This window comes from Rhinoderma darwinii, chromosome 3 (genome assembly GCF_050947455.1).
Source record: "Rhinoderma darwinii isolate aRhiDar2 chromosome 3, aRhiDar2.hap1, whole genome shotgun sequence".
Taxonomy (NCBI): domain Eukaryota; kingdom Metazoa; phylum Chordata; class Amphibia; order Anura; family Rhinodermatidae; genus Rhinoderma; species Rhinoderma darwinii.
In genome coordinates, this window is record NC_134689.1 from 20,070,923 (window position 1) to 20,095,724 (window position 24,802).

General features: G+C 45.5%; 1 protein-coding gene across 1 annotated transcript; it reads right to left on the minus strand.

The window, feature by feature from the left end:
- Positions 1-2,215: 2,215 nt before the first annotated feature.
- Positions 2,216-22,117, minus strand: UBLCP1 (ubiquitin like domain containing CTD phosphatase 1). Its single transcript, XM_075856087.1, has 10 exons — positions 21,753-22,117; positions 20,348-20,439; positions 18,019-18,104; positions 9,230-9,345; positions 8,753-8,851; positions 7,706-7,743; positions 6,250-6,348; positions 4,673-4,789; positions 4,192-4,319; positions 2,216-2,721 (listed from the first exon to the last, which is right to left on the minus strand). Exons 1-10 carry the CDS (start codon positions 21,931-21,933, stop codon positions 2,694-2,696), a joined length of 984 nt encoding a protein of 327 aa, XP_075712202.1. The 5' UTR covers positions 21,934-22,117; the 3' UTR covers positions 2,216-2,693.
- Between the last annotated feature and the right edge of the window lie 2,685 nt (positions 22,118-24,802).

Genomic DNA, 24,802 nt, shown 5'->3' on the forward strand with positions numbered 1-24,802 from the left:
CTTTTAGACACCACAAAAGGTCAAGTTATTTTAAGGCAAAGTTGGTAAAAGACCTTTAATAGAACCTGACAGAAGCCAGATTATCGGTTAGTCGGGGCAAAGTATATAAATGTCACTTGTATGGCAGAAAACCTTCGGTAAACCCTTTTAGGATACGAACACACAGCGTGTTCTGGGTGGATACGCTGTGTCAAGCATCGCAGTGTATCAACCCTGAACATCGCAGGGAATGCCGTCCCAAAAATCGCACCACATTGTGGTGCATTTTTCCGGCAAACTTTCCGCTGCGTAAAGCAGCGCCGGAAAAATAAATAAATTCATACTTACCCCCTCCGTCTTTGCGTGCAGTCCGGCCTCCTGGGATGACTTTGAAGGCCAAGTGACCACTGCAGCTTGTGATTGGTTGCAGTGGTCACATGGGATGAAACGTCATCCCAGGAGGCCAGACTGGAGAAGAGGCAGGGAACTCTGGGTAAGTATAACTTTATTATTTTTTTCCTTACTTGTGATTTTTCCGGCGGAAACGCTGTGATTCCGCCGCAACACACACCACTCTACGATTACGTATTAATTGACATGCTGCAGTTGAGGTCAATTTATGAGTTTTTCGGCTGCATTTTTCTGCAGTTTGGGGATGAGATTTGTTGAAATCTCAACCACACGGCTGCAACTGTAATATGCTGCAGGTTTTCTGCAATGAACCCGTTGCGGAAAATCCGCAGTGTTTACGCCGTGTGTTCGTACCCTTTAAAGTGGTAGTCCCACCAGGACATCCCCCTTGCTTATGCCCTATTAGGGTGTATGGATGTCATAGAGAGTAGTTTCCCGCTCAGAACCCACTCTTTTAACTAGAGAAGAGAGACACTAACAAAGAGCGGCTCCAAATCTGGCAAACCCTGCCCATCCATGTATTACCGTCGAGGCCTGGACTCCACAAGACCTCTGAAGGTTCCTGTGGTATTTGGCACCAGAACATTAGCAGCAGATTGTTTAAGTCCTGTAAATTGTGAGTAGCGGCCTCCATGGATCGGACTTGTTATTCCAGCACATCCTACAGATGATCGATCGGATTGAGATCTAGGGAATTTGGAGGCCAAGTCATCACCTTAAACTCTTTGTCATGTCCCTCAAACCATTCCTGAACGTTTGCAGTTTGGTAGGGGCATTATCCTGCTGAAAGAGGCCACTGCCAATAGGGCATACCATTGGCATGAAGTGGGTGTACATGGTCTGCAACAATATTTAGGTAGATGGTACGTGTCAAAGTAATGTAAACATGGATGCCAAGCCCCAAGGTTTCCCTGCAGAACGTTTCCCATAGCATCACACGACTTGTCTTCTTCCCATAGTGCATCCTGGTGCCATCTCTTCTCCAGGTAAGTGACCCAAAGGCACCGCCCGGCCGTCCATATGATGTAAAAAAAAAATGTGTTCATCAGACCAAGCACCTTCTTCCATTGCTCCATAGTCCAGTTCTGATGCTCAAGTGCCCATTGTAGGTACTTTTGGTGGTGGACAGGGGTCAGTATGGGCACTTTGCCAGATGGAATAGCCTTCACTTTTCATACACATCAATGAGCCATGGACCACTTTTGGTAGGTACTAACCAATGTATAATGGGAACACCCCACTAGACCTGCCATTTTGCAGATGATCTGACCCATTCGCCTAGCCATCACAATTTGGTCCATGTCATAGTCGATCAGATCCTTACACTTGCCCATTTTTCCTGCTTCCATCAGAACAACTTCAAGAACTGACTGTTCACTTGCTGCCTAATATATCCCACCCCTTGTCAGATGCCATTGTAACAAGTTAATCAAGGTTATTTAATTTACTGGTCTTAATGTTCGGTATGTAAGTATGTATGTATGTATGTATGTATGTATATACATTTAAATAGATTTATATAAATTAACATTTATTTGTGTTTTTCCATTTATAGATTTTATTGGAGTAGAACAGCAGGGGGTTTGAACTAAGGAACAGCTGAAATAAAATAGCAGGCAGGGGAAATGTACAGGGGAGCGAAGGTGATGTGCGGCATTAATGGGGTAAAGGGATAAATGTTTTTTTCAACAAGAGGAATTTCCTAATCGATATTGATCTCCACATTATGTTGCAGTTATTGCCAGATTATCAGACATTCTGGATTACTGAACGTCAACTGCATTGTAAATATTACAGTCATATTTTGAATCAAAAGCAAACCCAGTTATTTAAGGCCATGTGTTTTGTTTTATTGATATTATCATTGGCATATCGCAAACTTTTTTTGTTGTTGTCCTTAATGTTTGGTAAATCATACAAAGCTGCTCTGATCCGCAACTCAAAAGCAACTATTCGTAGAAAAAGAAATTTTAAAAAAACAACAGAAGCTAAAACACAAAAACGATATCGTTTACTGAGCAGTCAATATAAAAAATATAAATAAAAATTACCATATTTATCAAAAATTGATCATATGCAGAAAGCACTGTGGCCCAGCGTCTGAATACTCTCATTATTGGTAAAGCGGGGCAAAGGAAATTGTTGAAACGGGCTTGTGGGTGCGAAGTTGCTACAAACTAGGGACCAAAAAAAAAAAGAGGGATAAATGATCCAACATTCAAGTTTTAACTCCGCAGCTTGTCCATGCTGCCCCCTCCCAAAACAAATCTATTGATGTGACGTTCTTCATCTGGGATCATCCATTATTGACCTTGTTTTTTGGAGAGATATCTGAAAAAGTAAAGAGAAGAGGGAGATGAGAGGCGCTCTAGGTCATAAATCTCTGATTGGTGGGGATCCGCACTGATACGGAGAACTGGGGTGCCCGGACCTGTTTGGAGAAATGTTGCACCATTTCTGCCAATAACCAGGACTGGGCAACCCTCTTCTCATCTTCTCCCCTACAGATGGTCAGAGTTTTATGGTGTAACCAGTCAATTTCTCATACAAGTACAGTCTACAGGCGTTAGATTTTGGTCAGAAGCTCCTGCCATCTTTGAAGAGATCTGCCAACAATTCATCTATGGGGTCAGGCACACACTCCTCAGGCTGGGTTTCCACGTAGCGTGAACGCTGTGGAATTTCCGCAATGGGGTTCGGACATTTCGCAGCATTTACAGTAGCAGCAAGTGAATGAGATTTGAAGAAATCTCATGCACACGCTGCAGAAAAATTCCACAGCTAAAACATTCGGTTATTTAAAGGGGTTTTCCAGCTTCTGACAACGGATGATCTATCCACCGGATAGGTCATCAGTACATGATCTGTGGGGGTCCAACACCCGGGCCCTGCACAGATCAGCTGGTTCGGTGCCTCCGTGCACCGGACATACATGCCAGAAGCAGTTAGCTCTGGCCATGGAATAGCGGCCGAGCTGCAGTACTGTATTCAAGTGAATAGGAGTGGACCTGCAGTTCTGCAGCACGGCCGCTATGCTATGTACGGAGCCAACTGCTTCCGGCTCCGTACAAAGCATTATGTGCCGGTGGATAGGTCAACAGTTGTCAGAAAGTGGACAACCCCTTTAAGTACGTAGCATGAAAATGTAATAAAATTGTTCTTCTTTTGCGGGTTATCCCCATTGAATACAATCGGGAGGTAAAATCCACAACAAAAAGCCAAGTATTGCGACTTTGGTGGCGGAAATGCTGCAATTCTGCAGCAAAAGATAAATTAAAAAAACAACTTTTTTTTTAGTTTAAAATTAATAAAAAAGGTGAATACTTACCCATGGCCGTTGTAACAGCGACAAATTCGCCAGTTCTCTGTGCAGGCCGGCCTACTGGGATGACACTTCATTCCATGTGACTGCTGCAGCTAATCACAGGCTGCAGCGGTCACATGGGCTGCAGCGTCCTCTCAGGAGGCCGGACTGCACGGACAACAGAGGGACGCATCTCCATGACAACAGCCGGGGGTGAGTATTAGCTTAGCAGAAGGGGGAGGTGCCACCCGCAGCCTAACAAATGTATTTTCATTTACGCCAACTTCCAATTTCACTTTCTGACACACGGACGGCCTAAGATGCACATTATTTATCGAGATGCTCGTGCTTGTCAATAAATTAGGTGCTCTTTACATTAAGATTAGCGTATAAACGCCATTAGCCCTGTAGTATTTTGTGCACCAAACGTTTGGGACATTTTGGCACACTAGAGACACGACACACACCACACACACACTCACACACACACGGCTTACCTCTCCCAGTGTTTATGGTTAAGCTCTGAAAGGTCATCTAGTTTAGCAATTTCTTTGAGGTACTGAGACAGTTTCAAAAGTTCTTGATCTTTATCCCGATTCAAATGTGCTTTCATAAAAGGCCTGATCTGTTCAAGAAGAAAAAAAAAAAATGGATAGATAAACAGATATAAGAGACAGAATAGATAGATAGATAGATAGATAGATAGATAGATAGATAGATAGATAGATAGATAGATAGATAGATAGATAGATAATGTTCAGTATGCTTCCAATAACCGATCCTCCCAGCTGAATGTCCGCCGCCCCAGTTGACAGCATGATCCATCAGCATGCGCATTAATAGTTGATGACAGTTCACAACCAGGACCAGGAATTATTTATTGTTGTTAGTCCCTTGTCCAAAAGCGTCAGCACAGAAGACTATCAGCGGGGCTGGATTGTACAGTGTGTAGATTTATTTATTTTCTATTTCACTTACCTTTAGGCCATTTTGTGGATTCATCAGGAAATTCCGCCCAATGTCATCAAACATAATGGTATTCTTCTTGGTGTAAAACTCTCCATATTTACCCCATATCACCCCAAGTGGCTTCACCTATCGGACAAAATACAGGAGTTACAAATTAAAGGGCAGTTACCTCCTCTTACAGAAAGACGCGGACCACACAAAAAGGTTCCTGAAAGAGAGTGGCGGCTCCGCATGCTTAGTCCTGCTCTGTGGAAACGAATGAGAGTTAGGCTCTGTTCACACTAGAATTCATAACGGAGCCATAACAGATCAGTTTTCAAAACGGATCCCAATGAGACCGGATGAATCCCACTGGCTCGTGATGGGGTTTGGACGGAATCTGGTATTTTTCATGTCAAGAATAGAGCAGTATCGTGCTTAGTACTGTAAAACGTCAAATTAAAAAAAATAATAAATAAATTGTGCAGTCTGCAGCGCTATTCTCGCTGTGAAAAATACCTGAGCCTCTGACACAAATCTAATAGCGCAAATGTGAATGTTATTACATGTGCAGTCACCTCTCCATGGCAAAAGGGGACTGGGATCGCATTATTTTAGAGATGATGGGGTGAAGGGGGCCTATTCCAGGTATCCATCAATTTGAAACTTAGAAATATACGTACATGGCCTGGAAACCAGTACAGTCCTAATATTTCTCATAGCCAAGGCTCTGTTCATACTGGCATCATACTTTCTGTTTCTAACAGAAGCCTTGACAGGTCCGTCGTACAACTGATCAAAACAGTGCCTGACGGACCCCATTGACTTATAAGTGCAAGTGACATCAGGAAGAAAGATCCCAAGCTTGTCACTGTCACCTCTCCCCCCGTGCAATCTCAGTGGGGGGGGGGGGGGGTACTGGAACTTTTCTTCATGAAATGCCCCCCTCTTACTAATCAGAGATGATATGGGTCACATTTAGGGGTTTCTTTATTTTTTCTACTAAAGAAGTGAGAAACGAGCAGTCATACATCTAATCATCCCTAAACAGACCATTTGTTGACCCCGTGACTCGGATGTAACTTTCCACTTTGATACAAAATTGCATGAAGGCGCTAATAATTGTAAAGTGCTGGGTGTCATTTTCACAATGTGCCAAGTGTCTATTTAAAAAAATTAAAATATATATATATATATATATATATATAATGATTTTCTTTCTTCAATTTTTTTTTTACCCCCCCAAAAAAAAAACCTGAAAATATGATTTTTTTTTTATTTTAGAATTCAGGTGTTTTGCTTGTCAAAAGTGTGAAATGTGTCCCGGCAGAGTAAGTATTGTCAGATTGAAGTGTCAAATTCGGGGAAACCCCTTTTGAATAAATGACGGCAACTACCGCTTTTTACTGCCAACTCGCCACTTTTGAGGCTAGAAGACATTAAACGGAAAAAGTCGGGGATATAGGTGATTTGAAGTCGCTGGACTTAAAAGACCCCACGGCGGAGTCATGTGAGAATGAAACTAGGCTGGAATGTGTTTAATTATTGTTTCTACGATGAGATGACATGAAACAGAAGGTGTTACCCGAAGCGCGACATATGCTTACATCAATGAGGCCTCTTCTGGGTGTGTGCACTGTGATCATGGCTGCACTGTCCAACATGAAAGTGATCTTGTAATTGCCATTCGTGCTGACACCCAGCTCCTAGATAAAAAAAAAAAAAAAAAGAAAAAAAAGATTACCAACAAAAGGAAAGATCAGATTCACGCTCTTATTTTATATGCAGAAGATGCCAACTAAAGTTTAAAATAACAACTTAGTAACACAACAGTATCTATCACATAAAGCTACAATGTAACGTGTAGCACAAAGGTTTTAATATCGGCGAGTAGCGACATTTCATCCAGTTTCAGGCCTTTAGGACCTGGCAATATTTTTTTTTTTTTTTTTTTTAAGTTGTCGTTTTTTATTGCCACTATTTTGGGTACCTATAATTTAGTGATTAACTTTTATAAATTTTTTTAAGGGGAGGGAATAAGAAGAAAAAAATTGTTACCGATTCTTTTTTTGGGGGTTATGCCATGTACCATGTTGTATTATACGGGTTATTACATTAACACCGTATTAGCATATATCTATTTTTTTATCGTCTACTATTTTTAAACAAGAAAATATTTTTGTTATTTTTTTTAAAAAAAAGGAGAAGAGATTTATTTTTTTAGGAGGGGGGGCGTTTTTTTTTTTTAAATTTAACGTATTTTTACTTTTTTACAAAAAGTTCTAGCTGCGATCGCTTGATGGCTTCTATAAATCTTTGGAACACTTTTCAAGCATTATTGCCGGTCAGTGAATTACTAATATTATAAGTGACAGGCAATTATTTGGCCTGGGGTCAGAAACCTTCAGTACTCCAGCTGTTGTGAAACTACAACTCCCAGCATGCCCGGACAGCCAAAGACCTTATTATTCCAGCCAAAGGCGGTCAGGGAATGCTGGGAATTGTGGTTTCACAACACCTGGAGTGCCAAAGGTTGCTGCTCACCCCTGTATTAGGCAATTCCTCCGACAGACACGGGAGACTTTGTTAGGTAACCTACCTTGTCAGCAACAGTGGGGGTCCGAGAGGTTGGTCCCCCACCTAACTAACTTTTATAGCCTGTCTCATTGACAGGTTGGAAAAGCAAAGAAGGGGTTGCCATGGCACAGCCCTTTAAAAGTCAAAATGGATCCTTGAAATCTTTCATAACTCCGTTACCAACGGAAGCCATGATTCGAATGTGAACAAAGCCTAAGGGCATCCGTTAGCTTCAGATAAGAAAAACTTGGCTGAGGCTTTATGCAGTCATTTAGAATTAAGTAACACCATGCCAAAGGCTGCTGTAGAATGGAAATGATAGATATTTCAAAGCCCTGAAATTTCAATGTTCAAAGTCAATGTCTATCACACCTCAGTAATGAAGTGTTAACCAGAGAGCCTGGTCCTATCGACATACCTTCTTTGTACATAAGGATGGTCTTCATACATTACACCTATAGAATGATAGAAAACTCTGCCGCTCACCTTCATTTTGGCTTCTATCCATTTCATGCTGGTTGCCGCTAGAAAACAAAAACAATGAAAAAATACATTAAAAAGGCGATTGTATATCAGAGAACAAAAACATAATACATAGGAAATACATAATTCCTGGCTAGGTAACTGATGAATAACCTGATCTTCTGGCTTTTTAGAAAAATAGATCCAGAATAACTACAGTCCCCATACAAATGCCCTATTAGGACATATGGACCTCATAGAGGATGATCACGTGACCACAAGGGGCTGGCCATTTTAATAACTAAGCCAGCCCCTCGCCTCCCGCTCCTGTTCTTGTTGGGACATCAACAATCATGTGACCACAAGGGGCTGGCACTTTTACTCTGTTCAATAACTAAGCCATCAAACGATTGGTGATGGGAGTGGGCATCAGCCCTCAGTCAATAGCCGCTGTGTCAATACGTCACTGCACAGGAAGAAAGTGCACCGCTTCCTGTACGACATGACTGTGCATAGAAACAGAAGATCCGTGGAGCTTTGCAAATACAACTATTTAAGATAGAGCTTTAATTTTAAGTTGTAAAATCAATGGCGATTTGGATAACCCCTTTAAGGACATTCATTTGAACAGGCGATATGTAATACCACATTTCTCCTGCAGTGGCTGCTGCAGAAGAAATGTGCAGCTACCACCAGCTTCTCGTGGCAATATCAGCTGATCATGGGGGTTTCAGCTGACGGACCCACAAATACTAGTTGATCATCAGCGTGTCCTTATTTGGAGAAGAGCTTGTTCTCTATCCCAAATCCTAGATTTTCAGACACGAATTAGTGTCACACATGCTGGATTAACGGAATTTTTCTCCATTTAGAACATAAACATCACTTTCTTTACTTGTATGTAACTAATGGGTTAGAGGAAAAGCGCTGGAATCTGGTTGGTTGCTATGGTATGCTAGTTTATACATATACAGCATGTTCCCCATTGTGCAGTGTATACTTACCCTTCATCCATTATGAACAGTGCTCATAATTTCACAAGTAAAAAAGTTATAGGACATATCTACTTACACCATATAACAATATCATAATCTTCATAAGCAGAGGTAAGAAATTCATGCAGATATGGCCTCATAAGCTCCAACCCTGTTTCTGCACATGATCGATGGTCTAAAAGAATGAAGAATAAGATGCAGAATAGAGACTGTCAGAAAAAAAAAGTTGCAAACTCGTTTCATGGAAGAATTGAGGTCCACTGATAAGGCCTCGTTCACATCTGCGTTGGAGGCTCCATTAAGAGCCTCCCTCGCAGATCCGTTCGAAATTACCTGAAACAATAGTGTAGCATGCTGCGCTCGTTTCCGGTAAAGCCACGGACACCCAGACGGAAACCCGATGGAACCTATTAAAGTGAATAGGTTCCGCCGGCCGCCAGTGATGTCCGTGGTGCAACAGAACCGGCGCTTCCGTTTTTCTGACGGACCAGTACAACGGAATGGGGATGCAGATGTGAACGAGGTCTAAATGTGAAGGTGACAACATACGAACCAAAAAATGTGTAGTCGACGTCTAGAACCAGTAATTTTTTCCCTTCTCTCGGTGGATTTAGCACTTCTACTTTGTAGTCTTTGACACGACGTGAAATCTTTGCCAGATTTTCTTCTCTAAAAATAATGACAAATTACCAAAAACAGTTTTAATATGCGATACATCTCCACAAAGTTTTCTTATACTATAAAATATTTTTATAAAGTTTTAACATATCCATACTACTATTCATGTACTAAAACGGCATAAAGCCATTTCTATGGAACATTACTAGTCCCTTATACTGATGGAAGAAATATTATACAAACATAAAGCAACAGTTGTGCAAACAATCATCCAGCTGGCAGATATGTAATGTGCATGGCCAGCTTTAGGCTTTGTAGCTGGCTGGGAGGCAGATTGCTGAAGCAGAAACCTTCCCCAATGTCTTGGTTGCAATGGAGACCAAGCAAGACTAATTTCTGTTTCTTTAGCCAAGTCCTGCCTTTTTCTAACGTTATAAGTGAAAATTAAGAGGATCAGGTGAAAGACCCCTATTCGACAGTTCGACACCTGTGCCGGGATTATGACACAGCACTGTAGATAGTGCCACAGAGCCCACATATAAACTGCCACAGTGCAAACGGTAGATAGTGCCATAGTGCCCACATAGTACCACAGTGCCCACATATGAATTGCCATAGTGCCCATAAAGTGAAACAGTGCCCACTATAGATAGTACCACAGTGCCATAGTGCCCACATATAAAGTGACAGAGCCCACAGTGCCACAGTACCCATGTAGAAAGTGCGTCAACCCCCCATATAGTGCTACAGTGCCCATTTAGATAGTGCCACTGTAGCTCCCGCTAGGAACAGAATTTCTGGCCAGAGCATTGCCAGCAGTTCCATGGGGAAGCTGGGACTCCTAGCACTATATAGGACTATGATGCCAGCAGTCACGTTCACATGTAACGTGGTGGTGCCGGGAAATCCGGCCAACACACAGACCATTTTTCATGGCCCGATCACGGTTGGGTGAAACGGTAGAGGCAGAACCGGGAGCAGATGAGGTGGACATTGCGCGACGGCGCCACTAGGGCATCGATTCAACAATTATGTTAAAAAAAACAGAATAATCAGAGGCCTTGAGGGCAAATTCATCGAATTAATTCCATTAATCGCCCAGCCCTAAGTGCATGTGAATGTATGAATCTTTGTGACTTTCGCCAGCTTGTAGTTTCCACTTTTCCTTCCTCAGTCCCTAAAAAAAATAATCTGTCTTTTAGATACTAGACAGGAAGGAGGGGGATGCAGCTTGCAAGTATAAAATGGGTGGAGCCCAAGTACATTACTACGGTAATGCAGATAGCCAACATATTCTTTATTGAAGTCACCACGATTTGGTGCACAGCAAGTAATGTGTCATCTGTGACGTTAGTGTACAAAAAGTGTCTGTGTCATTGTGGTGGCCACTACTATCCACAGAATACTAATACTGAGGTTTAATGGGATCTCCACTCCCTGTTACCCCATACTTGCTTTTTGTGTCCCCCTGGAACCTTATAGCGCATGGCGGGTCCTAACTCTTTGGCGACCACATCTGCACACAAAGTAATATACAGTTCTGCTTTTCAAATCGACACTGCCTCCTATGGGACCACTTGCGATCAGTACCTCAGCTTGATGTGTCCCTCGCAGGACTTGATCCTTCCCAAATTATTTAGAATAATTTAGAATAGAAGTAATGGACCAAACAACTAGTCTCCCCTCTAGCGCCTCCCCTTTAGACTCCTCCCTCTAGCGCCTCCCCTTCCTGCCTCCTGACAGTGCGGAGTCCTCTCCCATCACCACCAAGGAGGACCAAAGCATAGACAATTGCAAAATGGGGGGGGGGGGGGGGGGGGGGGGGGAACAAAAAATACCCCTGCGGATTTGGGACAAAATGAACCTGAAAAGGGGAGACAAAACATCACAGATATCCTCCTTACTACCTTCAGTTTTATAGGCCCACGTTCACCCAAAAAAACTGTCCTTGTTGCCCATAGTAACCAATCACAGCACAACTTTCATTTTTCCAGAGCAGCCTAAGAAAAGAAAGCTGAGTGGTGATTGGTTGCAATGGGCAACAGGGGCAGTTTTACTTTTGATAAATCTGTCCAAGTGTTTCAATGGAATAGCATGAGGGGAGAGGGCAGTAGGAGCAGCAGTGAGGGGACATGTGATTGGCTCACAGCACACAACACAGCTATTACATCACACCAAGAAGAGCCCGCCCACTCGGCAAGCAGGGAGAGGAAAAATGTGCAGTTACACAAACCAGCGGAAAGAAAAATACCCAAATCAATGCAGGAAAAACACAAGATTTATGGCTGCTCTGCACCGGATATACATCTTCAGCTGCCTACGGAGTAAATGGGATTCAAGTTTACAATGTCACACTAGGATCAGGCTTCCGGGGCGTGACTTAGGCATGTCGGAGTGAGGACGCGTGCAGCAGCAGCTCCGGACTCACCCCGCCGAATATCGCCCGCCAGGGCTCACCTACCAGCCGCTTGACACCAGCATGACCAGGGGGAAACACCGGTCGGTACCCCCCGAACATCGGCCGGTTCCTCCGGTCGGCACAGGAGGGCCCGCCGCAGCGATCCTCCTCGTCCACTCCAGTAGGCCGCAATCAGCCTCCCACCTCGCCGCGGAGACACACCCCGCCGCCCTATCACTCCGGCCAGCTACAGCCCGTCGCCTGCACCGACGGATCTGGAGGATAGATGCAGCCGGCAGACAGAGGTCAGTGTGGGGCAGGAAGCACAGGGCCACCTCCACTGGCCCAGACAGTGATGACCCCCCTCCTGCAGAGCCACCACCAGCCCGTTACCAGACATGGGGCCCCTAACATGGCGCCCACAGGCGGGGCATGTGAGACACCCCTACCACCACCGGCCCACATCCGTGCCAGGCGGTCAGCAGAGCCAGGGGCTTCCGGTTATCTTCAGGGAGACCCTCTCCCCCACCCCGCTAATGCACACAGGAGACCACCACGCAGGCCTGTCCTCGGGCCCCCCGCTCTCCATGGAACGGACCCTGGCAGAACTTTGGGAGATGGTCAAGGTACTGCCCACTAAAACTGATTTAGACCTCCGCCTCGCACGACTACAGGAGAAACACGACAGGACCATCGGGGAGGTCACACAAGAAGTACGGGCCCTAGCTGTGAGAGTGGACACCTTAGAGCGCCAGCACTCCGTCGACTCCCTGGACATATCGGTCCTCTCCCAGTCCTTGGCTACCCAAGCTACGCAACTCAGAGACCTCTCCCTACACTTAGATGATGTCGAGAATAGGGGAAGGCGTAATAATTTGAAACTGAGGGGTTTGTCCGAGTCTGTACCCCCCGACGAACTTTACGATGCTGTGACCCACATTTTCAACAAGCTCCTGGAACGCCCGCGAGATATGCCCATAGAGATGGACAGAGTTCACAGACTGGCGGGCCCCAGGAATGGAGACGGCAATCGACCGAGGGATGTTATCTGTAGAGTGCATTTCTACAAGCAAAAAGAGGAGATTGCCCGCAGAGCCTGGCTGTCCCATACAATGGCGCCGATATCACCGTCCTGCCGGATGTATCCAGATTGATGCTTTCCATGCGCAGAATTGTCCGCCCATTATTGGAAGCAACAAGGGCAGCAGGCGCAACATACAGGTGGGGACACCCGTTCCACATCATCCTTCGAAAGCAGGGAATGTCATTCGCTGTCCGCTCTCCCGAAGATCTGGAAGAAGCATTCCGGTTCTTGGAGACCTCGCCGGTGCGGTTACCAGACTGGACCGAACCACCGCCACAATTCGCTCCCAGAGGAGGCCCGTATCCGGACTATGGGTCCCGTCAGCCAATCCGACCTGGAGCAGAGCCACCGGACCTCCGACCCTTGGAACATCGATCTCCACACAGAGACAGAGGGTCGGGATCCGTTGACCTCCATCCCCCTGGACGACGATCGCCGCAGAGGGACAATGTTCACAGCCGCCTTAATGTGGACGTTTTCCTGGACTACATTTTGCATTTTCCTTCTCTCTCTTTTTCCCATAAGGTTCCTGGAGGACTGTAAGGAACACATTGCTGGAACTGCCTTATAGCTGGTTGTATCACTGTGGGTAGAGGGGGCGGGCAGATACACACCGGTTGGGGGAGGTTTAAATAAGTTCACCTGCTTTAATTGTTTTACCTGCCCAATCTGTGTTATTACGTAGGGGAAGGTGAATACTGGGAATGTTAACTGTTAATAGGGAGAGTCCGGTGATCTAAAGCACTTTGGTTAATAGAATTTTCTAGTTGACATTTTAACTGTTGTTGCGCTGTCTTTGCACTCCGGTCTTTCCTTGTTCCCTATTAGGGTTCCGTGTAGCTGTGTCGTGTTTGAGGGTTTCCGGCGGGCGACACAGCTCGCGTTGAGTAGTGGAGAGGTATTGTACTCCGACTTTAGAGAGCTTGCTCTGCAAACACGTTCTTTTTCTTCTTTCTCTCTTTTTCTTCCTCTCCTTTCCCTCCCCTTCCCCCTCGGTCCACTCCGGACATTTCAGTTGCCATGTCTGACATTACTGTTGTCTCCCTAAATGCACAGGGTCTGAATGTTCCGGAAAAGAGGTCCTCCATTCTCCGTCTCCTATGGAAACGGAAAGCACACGTGGCCTTCCTGCAGGAAACTCACTTCCGGGCAGACAACATCCCAAAGCTTACAGACTCCAACTACCCCGTGGGGTATCATAGTGCGTCCCCTGACTCCAAGACCAAGGGAGTCTCCATCCTGGTCTCCCGCTTCCTACACTGGGAACACGTGGACACCTGCACAGATGAAGCGGGACGGTACCTTTTCGTAAAGGGTAAGTTGGATAATGCACTGTACACACTGGCCTCATACTATCTCCCTAACTCTGGTCAGGTGGCCTACCTGGACAGAGTTTTGAGGGCTCTGGATGGCTTTCTGGAAGGTACCTTAGTCATGGGGGGGGGATTTCAATGTCACCCTAGACCCCGTCTTAGACACATCACGAGGACACTCCTCCCTACCCAGGGCAGCACATCATCGTATACGGCGATTGCTGCATGACCATCAACTTGTGGACGCATGGCGAGTTATGCATCCTGCGGTCAAAGACTACACATACTACTCGGCGCCTCACAACTCCTACTCCAGGTTGGACTATTTCTTCCTGCGTCATGCACATCTTCCCAGCCTGACATCATCCTCCATAGATGACATAACGTTATCTGACCATGCCCTTATTTCCCTCACCCTAGCCTGCCCATTCTCCCTCCTGGCAGTGGCGACTGAATGAGTCCCTCCTGCAGGATATGACAGTGGTCTCTGAAGTACGCCGAGACGTGGTGGAATACTTTGATAAAAACGACACACCGGGGATGGACCTGTTCTGTATATGGGAGCCGCATAAATGTTTGGTGCGCGGTTCCCTTATATGAATGGGAGCCAAACTCAAGAAGGAGCGGACGGCTCATCTCAGAGACCTACTGTTACGCATACACAGGCTGGAACAGTCCCATAAGATATCACAGGACCGGTTACTAGGAGCAGAATTAGGGCAATTGAGGGAGCAGGTGCGCTCACTCTGTCTTGCCAAGGCGAAGGCCACACTAGTTAAATGTAGAAGGCATTTTTATGAATTCAGTAATAAACCCAGTAGGACCTTGGCCCGCGCCCTCCGGAAAATCCGCTCGCGTACATATGCCCCGCACATCACAGGTACCCAGAATAAACGACTGCAACTCCCACATGACATCTCAGAGACCTTCCGTGCCTACTACCACTCTCTCTACAATCTCCCAAAGGCACCCTCCTCACAGGACGGCGGTAGCCAACTGGAGAGGATCAAGGAGTATCTCCGATCCTCGGGGATGAAATCCATCCCACTTGATGATCTAGCGGCCTTGGAGGCCCCTATCTCTCCGGAGGAGTGGTCGTGGGCACTGATGGACTCACCTACGGGGAAGGCCCCGGGACCAGATGGCCTGTCTCTGCCGTACTACAAGACCTACTCAGAAGTGCTCGAACCCCACTTTATCCGGGCCTTTAATTCGCTTACCGAAGGGGGCTCCATTCCCAGGGATACACTGAGGGCACATATCACGGTTATACCCAAGGAAGGGAAGGACCCATCCCTATGCCAGAGTTATCGTCCTATTTCCCTACTGGATGTAGACTTGAAACTCTTTGCCAAGATTCTGGCATATCGGTTGTCTCCACTCCTTCAAACCGTGATACATACTGACCAAGTGGGTTTCATGCCCCTATGGGAAGCGAGAGATAACACCACACGGGCAATTAATTTAATGTACCAGGCGGCAGTCACGTCACTCCCCACTTGTTTTTTGTCAACGGACGCGGAAAAGGCTTTCGACAGGGTCAGTTGGGACTTTATGTTGGCCACTTTACGACATATCGGAATAGGGACTCATATGATGTCCTGGATCTCTGGTCTCTACTCCTCCCCGTCAGCTCAGGTCAAGGTCAATGGGAACATCTCATCCTTCTTCACGATTACTAACGGCACGCGCCAAGGCTGACCCCTATCGCCTCTGATCTTTATTTTATGCCTGGAGCCCTTGCTGTGTCACATCCGCTCCAACCCAGACATTACAGGCTTGGACCTGGGCGGCAGAGCCCATAAGGTTGTCGCTTACGCGGATGATCTGCTGTTCTTCCTCACAGCCCCTAGAATTTCCTTGCCCAACCTGATGGTGGAGCTGAGCAGATACTCGAGATTATCCAACTTCAAAATAAACTACCAGAAGTCGGAGGCCCTTAACATCTCGTTACCACAGACTCTGGTCGCTGACCTGTCGGAGTCCTTTTCTTTCAAGTGGGCAAGGGACTCGCTTAAATACCTGGGAGTTCGGCTTCCCAGTGATCTATCTCGCCTTTATGCGGTGAACTTCCCTTTGCTACTTCAACGTATAAAGGCGGACCTAGACACTTGGACGTCGGCCACTTTCACCTGGTTCGGTAGGTGCGCGATTTTTAAAATGAACATCTTACCACGGATTCTGTATCTCCTACAGGCCCTACTGATACATATCCCACGCCCGTTCTTTCAGTCTCTACTGTCCCTAGTGCACAAATTCATATGGGCAGGGAAACCAGCACGTATCGCCCGATCGTTGCTATTTCGTGTAAAGGGGGAGGGGGGCATTGGTCTTCCGTATATTGTCTCCTATCATCACGCCTCCCACTTGACACGAATCTTAGATTGGTTCCGGCACGGCGGGATGAAAGAATGGGTGTCCATGGAACAGGCGTTTATATCTATCCCACTGCAGGCCCTGTCGTGGTTGGGCAGACATGATCCCAGGGTCGCGCGGTCCCACCCGACAATCGGTCCCACCCTAGCAGTCGCAGCGCGGGTGTTTCCTTGGGCAGAATTCTCGCCGTCCCCCCTCCCCGCTATTTCCGATTTTAGGCAACCCTGCATTTCCACCGTGACTGGATAGTGGCCCATTTCAAGTATGGTTGCGGGTGGGTAAGGGGCAGGCCCTACAATTTCAGCAGGAGGGGAGGTGGATGACGAGCGATCAAATACGAGTCCTGTCGGATCCGGTCCCTTTCTCGGCGTGGCAGGTTACCCAGTTGCGACATTTCCTGATGTCCCTAGAACATCCTGGAGTGCAGCAACGGGACTGCTCCGTGTTCGAACTCCTGTGTACAGGCACAATCCGACATGCTTTGTCCAGAATCTATGCGTTTTTGATCTCACCCTCCAATTTGCCGCCACCTCCGTACTTGCGTAGCTGGGAGAGGGACTTGGGCGAAACATTCACCCCTGAACAACGAGACCGCCTGTTCACCATGACGCATAAGTCCTCCATGGCCAGTAGATTCCAAGAGGCAGGGTTGAAGATATTGTCCCGTTGGTACAGGGTGCCTTCCAGATTGCATGCAATGATCCCGGCGGCCTCGCCACTATGCTGGAGATGTGGGGACCATGTGGGTACAATCTTGCATATTTTCTGGGACTGCCCACTCCTGACTGGGTTCTGGTCCGAGGTGTGGCGTATTTCCTCAAAGTTCACGGATTGTCCTCTCCCGCGATCTCCGGGCCTCTTCCTGCTTCAATTGTGCGAGGTCCCACTGCCCTCGTATAGACGTTCGGTAGTTCGTCACTTGGTAAATGCTGCTAGGGCATGTGTTCCAGCACTGTGGAGACAGTCCGGTCCGCCGACGGTGGGCATGTGGTTCGGCAAGATCCAGGAGATCATGAGAATGGAGGACCTCACGGCATCAATGAAGGGGACTCATGCCTCCTTCCTAAAAACATGGCGTGAATGGATTTGTTTCCAAACGACCGAGGAATATAAAAGCATCATGGCCTCGTGAATTCCCGTCTAGACCCGGTATGTCAGGTCAGCTCCCCCCCCCCCTCTTTTTTGTTTTCTCCCCCCATTTCCTTCTCTTTCCTCACTATTTTGCCTCTCCTTCTTTCTGTCTCTGCATCTCTCTTCTCCTTTAATGCCCCTGTGCGCACTCAGGACATACCATGCACGGCTGCGGGTTCAGGGTGCATATCGGAGATTCCCTAATTAACTGTATTTAGCGACATGGTACTTTCAGGTGACCCCATGTACTTATGTGAGGCCGATAACTGACCTGTGATCCGTTAACTGTCTTTCATTGCCTTTTTTCGCACTATGTTGTGTATATTCTGTACGATTTGTAATATAAAAAAACAACAAAATGACAAATAAAAGAATTTATAAAAAAAAAGGATCAGGCTTCCAAAGTGTTAAAAAGAACATACCGATTTTCCACCTCCACGACCTCCTCTTCAATGTCAAAGTCGTTCACTACATCATCGTTGTCTGGTGGTGGAGCCAGCACATCTTCCTGCAATAAACTATAGGATGAATATAACTGCCGGGTAGACGATAGGACAATATAGGAAAATAAATCTCAGGAAAAATCAGATTCAATATCAAGATTGCGGCTTGCACTAGAAGATCATGGGGTGCATCAAAATCGGAATACAAGCACATGATGAGAACTTAGGTTTTATTCAGACGAGCGTATTTCACGTCCGTGTTACACGCGCTAAAACAACGGACGTCACACGGACCTATGCAATTCAATGGGGCCATTCATGGACAGCACACGGACGCACATCCGTCACCTCCTTCAGTTTATTTTGCCGACGTAAAAAACGCGTGACCTACGCGTGTAAAAAACGCAGACACCGTACACGGTTGTCACACGGAACTGCAACGCAGGAAAAACGCAGCGTTTTTTACGCGAGCAAAACGGACACGTTCGTGTGAATCAGGCCTTAGTCCTACTGTTTTACAAGTCATTAGTCAGGCCGCACATGGAGTATGGGTTTGTCTGTATATAGAAAGGATATAGCAGAGCTTGAGCGGGCAACCAAAGTAATAAAGGGAATGAGTGGACTACAGTGCACACAAATATTGTCAAGATTGGGGTTAGGTTAAAGGGGTTTTCCAGTCCCTAAAAATGTATGGCCTATCTTCAGGATAGGCCATCAATAGCCGATCGATCCGGGTCCGACTCCCGGGACCCCCGCCGATCAGCTGTTTTGAAGGGGGTGCAGCGCTCATGCAGCTCTTCCCTTCATTTCTACTTGCTCACTGTGAATCGTCAACACGGATATAGCGGCGATTCACGGTATTGCAGCCATCTCCCGTTGAAGTGAATGGGAAAAGGCTACAATACTGTGAGTCGCCGCTACATCTGTGTCGGCGATTCACAGTGAGCAAGTAGAAATGAAGGGAAAGCAGCACTCGTACGAGCGCAGCACGCTTTTCAAAACAGCTGATTGGCATGGTCCCTGGGAGTTCGACCTGGAGTGATCAGCTATTAATGGCCTATCCTGAGGATAGGCTATTAATTTGAAAGGACTGGAAAACCCCCTAAAAAAAACTAAAAAACTATGGGGGGGAATTTATTCACTTTTTCTACACCACTTTCCTGGCATAGAAAAGTTGCAAACGAAAACAGATGAAAATATATATATATTTTTTTTCACCCAAATACTCCACTTGTCCTCGCCCCCCCCCCCCCTCCTCGATCTTCTCAGGCATACCGCTGCGCATACAAGGTCCTAATGCCAGGCAGCATCATGTGACAGCACGTCTTCTTTTTGGAGAGGGATTACCATAGATCACAACTGAGTGAGCACTTTTTTGGGCCACTTGGGTGAAAAAATTATTATTTTTAAAGATCAAATAAGTTGAACTGGTTAACCGACCTCAATAGCGCTGTCTCCCTGATTCCAGCGCGGTTTTTGTTTTTTCTCCTGGACCTCCCGTTCCAGAGATATGGCCCACTGTTGTATTAGCTCCTCATAAGCTAATTTGCTGTAGTGAGCCAATGGGGTGGAGCTAGCTTTCCTGTCTCTGATGCTGACCAATCAGTGCGAGGCAGCTTGACGGTAGTTCACTCCCTGTTGGCTAACTACAGCAAATTAGCATATTGGCAGCCAACACAACAGTGGGCTATGGCCTCATGCACACGACCGTGGTGTTTTTCTGGTCCGCAAATTCCAGGACCGTGTTCCGTGGAATGTCATCCGCAGTTCATCCGTATGTAATCCGCAGTTCATCCGTATGTAATCCGCAAAAATGCGGATGAAAAAAAAAAAAAAAAAAAAAAAGGACTTTTAAACAGGATGCCAAAAGCTTGGTCAAACCCCCTTTAGAAGGTCACATGATCCGCAAATCCGCAAACTGCGGATGACACACGGCGGTGTATCCGCAATTTCCACGGGCCCATTGACTTCTATTGGCATGTCCGCACCGCATTTGCGGCCCATAATAGGACATGTCCGGAATTTCTGCGGCACGGATGTGCGGACATGCGGAGACCCGTGAAAACACGGATAGTGTGTATGGGCCCATAGAAATGAATGGGTCCGCAATTCTCCCGTGGATTTGCGGGGGAATTGCGGACGCAAAAACACGGTCGTGTGCATGAGGCCTATATCTCTAGAACAGAGGGGTCCAGGGGGAAAAAAAAAAAAAAAACAGCACTGGAATCAGGTCAGTTAACCAGTTCAACTTATACGATCCAGTGACAGGTCCTCTTTAAATAATAATAATAAAGCAAAACATATTTACCAGACTCTCTTCCCGGGTTCCCATCATCATAATCTTTGTATTTGGTTTTAATTTCAGGACGCCCAACTTCATACTGTTATCCACTGGTTTACCTGCGTCATATATTAAAACATATAAATCAGTATAATACAATGTGAACAGGTTTGTCATGGCATTAAAGGGATGGTCTAGGTTCCTAAAAAATGGAGGGAAACCTGCTAAGAATTAAAATAAATAATGAACTTTACAATATATTTACCGTAAGAAAATGTTCTCTGCCCCCAGCTGCCAGTCTCCGGCCACATCCTCGAATTACTTATCTTGTATTGACCCTAGTTACACCCTATATTACAATCTAGATCACAATGCAATCACATATGGTTGTTATTGGAAACAGTCTACAAACCTGTTGACAGACACACCTCTAACAGCTTAGCTCAGCTCCTATGATGCAGCAGGAGAGTTTTTTTCTACACCATATTACTGTAGAGTTCCTGGTATTGCAAATCAAGAGAGAACTATTGCAGCAAGGAATGCTGGGAAATTGCAGAATTGTGAATGTAGCTCTGGACAGTACTCGGGATTGGTACATGATAAGTAACACAAAGTCCATGATGGTTTGGGAACTTACACCTTGCATCCTGCTTGGGGCTCGCCCCTATTGGGCTAGGACGGCGCTAAATACATCACATGATTTATGAAACATTTATTTTCAATCACGTACAATTGCACGGGGAAAGAAATGGTATGTGATTTGCCATTATGGCAAAAAAATCCAAAAGTGTTCATTTTTTTTGTGATCGCAATATTGTGCCACGTCATGCGACTAGAAACGCATTGTGCGCGTTTCCAGGAGCGGAGTGCAACCATGGAGTTTAATAGACTGAATTATCTGCGTGACTGATCTGAGAAATTGCTTTATTGCCAGAGACAAATTGTCATCGTAAGATTTTATTTTATTATTTTGTGGATCAAAGATGAAAAAAGGCAGCACATATGTAGGGTTACAGTTGGCCCATGACCACAGGTTCTTGGTGGCAGAGTTGCAGGATAGTGACCACAGGTTCCTGGGGGCAGAGTTGCAGGACAGTGACCACAGGTTCTTGGGGGGCGGAATTGCCAGACGGGCACCATTGGTTCTTTGAGGTGGAGTTGCCAGCCAGTGACCACTGGTTCTTAGAGGGGCGGTCAGCCAGTGATTACTGGTTTGGGGGCACAGACCACTTGGTAAAGTACATGTCTGAAATTGACTTGCCAGAAGCAGGGACAGAGTACCCTAATTTTCAGGATGAATGGGATTTAACCACTAGGATTCCCACTGACCCTGGGACTGTGGCTGCTCAGTCTTCCTATCCAGCCAATATGGCATTAAAGGGCTTCAGGTGTTTATTCCGGGCACTAGATCCGGGGCAGCTCATCATCTCACCCTTATATTTGAGGCCCAGCAGCTTCTGGCGCTCCGGCAGGACCCCGGTGAGGCTCTTCAAGGAACGCTTCAGATCCATCACCGTGTCCTCCTCAGACAGGGCAGACAACGGGAACTCCTGGCCGCCCCATTTAATGATCAGAGACAGGGTCATCGACTTGGAGTCGTTTTTCAAGGCCATGTCAGTGGATGTCCTGTAACGGGGGGCACTAAACCATCAGAGCCGGGCTCCTATACACCCACAAGGGTCACTTCCATGAAAGAGCCGGCACCGGCGGCTCAAGACACAACAACACAGCGAGATACAACGGATATGACGTTTCGAGTGACGTCTGGCTGCGTCAGCGGCTGCAGTGCCCGGTAGTCATGGTAACTCTTCCTGAAACTGCCAGCTGCCAACACGTGATCTGCTCCAGTTGTGCTCTAGAACTACATATCCCATGCTGCCGCTTTCGGTCACGCTTGGCCAGTCATGCTGGGACATGTAGTTCTAGAGAGTGTGCAAAGGTCACATGTGCCAAAACTGTCTCACAAAACGTGTCCTTAATGCCGTTTTTAGCTAGTTTTTTTTTATGCATTTTTTTTGTGCAGCCAGATGTAACATTAAAGTCTATAGCGGAATACAAAATGCACTACACACAACTGTGTTTTGGTTTGTGGCGTTTCTGTAGCGTTTTTTATGGTCAGTGGCGTTTTTTCAAAACGCAGCATGCTCTGGGTGTGGTAAAAATGACAATTGTAAATGCTGCTTTTTTTTTCTGGCCTATTTGAAGTCCTATAGAAAAGCCTATGCGAAAAGCGCCTGAAAAAAACGCCACCCCCAGAGCATGCTGTGTTTGGAGAAAAAAAAGCCACAGAATTTCCTCAAAAACGCCACAAGCCAAAACGCAGTTGTGTGTAGTGCATTTGATATTTTACTATAGACTTTAATGTAACGTCTGTCCGCTCTTAAGAAAAGCACCACAAAATCCTCACAAAAGTTCCATAAAAAACGCAGCAAAATACTGTGTGTGAATCCAGCCTTAGGATGTTTTTGGAGTGGGGAAGGAAACCTGAGAACCCATAAGAAACCCACACAAAAACACGGAGAACATACAACCTCTATGTGGATGTTGTACTTGATTGGATTCAAACCCAGGACCCCAGCAATGCCTGCAAGTCAACAGAGCTTATATAAGACCCACCTTAAATGGGGTCCCACCCAGGGTCGTAGTTATCAGGGGGCTACCAGGAGATGTGACCCAGGTTCTCGGTGCCAGTGGGGGTGCCAAAGAGTTGGGGGCAGCAAACTAAACCTTTGCCCTGGGTGAAGTAAAGCCTGGCAACGGCTCTGGCCCCATTATTGGTCGCTGTTCAGTAATTGGGAACCGTACGGACTCGTTGTATTGCTGTACAGGCTCCATGAGGACGCAAAACGAGAACGCATCAAAAACTGCACCAATACTGCATTATATGAACAGTGTCTGTGAAGGGAAAATACAATTAATCCAATTCACAACTAACTCACTTTGACCATTTTATTTTAATTGTATATATTTATATATATATATATATATATATATATATATACATATATATACCCCTTATATTTATACTTATATATATATATACCCCTTCCCGTATCCTCACAAAAAACGTGCTTTTTAATCCAATACAAATTCATGCTCTGTATATTAAACGCTATCTCATATGCAGCTCTAATTGAAAACAACATTTCAAATAGCGACATAGTCATAAAAATAAAAAAGTTATTGATAATGAAATGCGAGGAGGCAAAAAACAAAAAACATTCCTGGCAGAAAATGGGTTTAGCAAGTCTGTCATTAAAATCGTGTCCAATCAGGAGACTGCTAGGGCTGTTACTCAGAGCAGGGGGAGGGGCTGGGAAACGCTGTAGCCCCTTTAAAACAGCTGATCGGCAGGGGTCTTGAGAGTCGGACTCTGACTCATCAGCTATTGATGGACTTTCCTGAGGATACGACATCCATTTTTAGTGGCTGGAAAACCCCTTTAAGGGCTGCCTGCTTGGCACTTGCAATCGCAACGCCGAGTACGTTAACCCCTTGGAGACACAGGCAATTTCATTTTTTTTCCTTTTTAATTTTTCTATTGTCACATTTAAAGAGCCATCATTTTCTTATTTTTCCTTCGACAAAGCTGTATGAGGGCCTGTTTTTTAGTGGGACGAATTGTAGTTTTTTAATGGTACCATGTAATATTGTACTGACAAATGTAAAAAAATATATTTTTTGGGATGGATTTGAAAAAAACAAACCCAGTTCAGCCAGAGTTTTTCGGGTTTCGTTTTTATGGCATTCACTGTGTGGTAAAAATGACATGTTAACTTTATTCTTTGGGTCAATACGATTCCGAAAATACAAAATTGATATCATTTTGAATCTTTTACTACTTTTACAAAGTAAAAACATTGTTTAAACATTTGTTTTTTGTCGCCTTATTCTGAGACCCATAAAGTTTTACTTTTTCCACCGATAGAGCGGTGTGATAAATAGTTTTTTTGTGGGGCGAGCTGTAGTGTTTATTGGTATCGTTTTGGGGTACATTACACTTTTTGATCACTTTTTATTCCTTTTTTTGGGGAGAAGTGAGGTGACCAAAAAACACCAATGCTTGCATTGTGATTTTTTTTATTCTTACTGCGTTCACCCGGCGGGTTAGATAATGTGACATTTTAATAGTTCTGACTTTTACGGATGTCGGTGCCTATACGTTTTACTTTTTATATTGCTTACATTATTTTTGTGAAAAATGGAAAAAGGTTTTGACTATATTTTTGAACATTTTAGTAAACATTTTCTTACTTTTTTTTTTGTGACTTTATTATGTCAATTGAACGTCAATACTTATGTATTGAGGGTTTAAAACTGCTGACAGATTCCCTTTAAAAAGCGTGCCTCCAAACCGTCTCACGAATGTCCCCTCAAAAGGGGAGTTTCTTGGAGGTTTTGTGGGCGTTCCTGGGTGTTCCCATGTAATAAATGGGGAATGCATCCCCAAAACTAAAAGTGAGGCCTTGTAATTACTGTTAT

What these genes read in the sequence shown, in the direction of transcription:
- UBLCP1 (XM_075856087.1), bottom strand. Translation starts at nt 21,933, where the DNA reads ATGGCCTTGAAAAACGACTCCAAGTCGATGACCCTGTCTCTGATCATT. An exon ending in GCTGGGCCTCAAATATAAGG is followed by an intron (nt 20,440 to 21,752) that starts GTGAGATGATGA and finishes TATATGACGCAG; the next exon opens with GTAAACCAGTGGATAACAGT. An exon ending in ATCCACAAAATGGCCTAAAG is followed by an intron (nt 4,320 to 4,672) that starts GTAAGTGAAATA and finishes CTTCTTGAACAG; the next exon opens with ATCAGGCCTTTTATGAAAGC.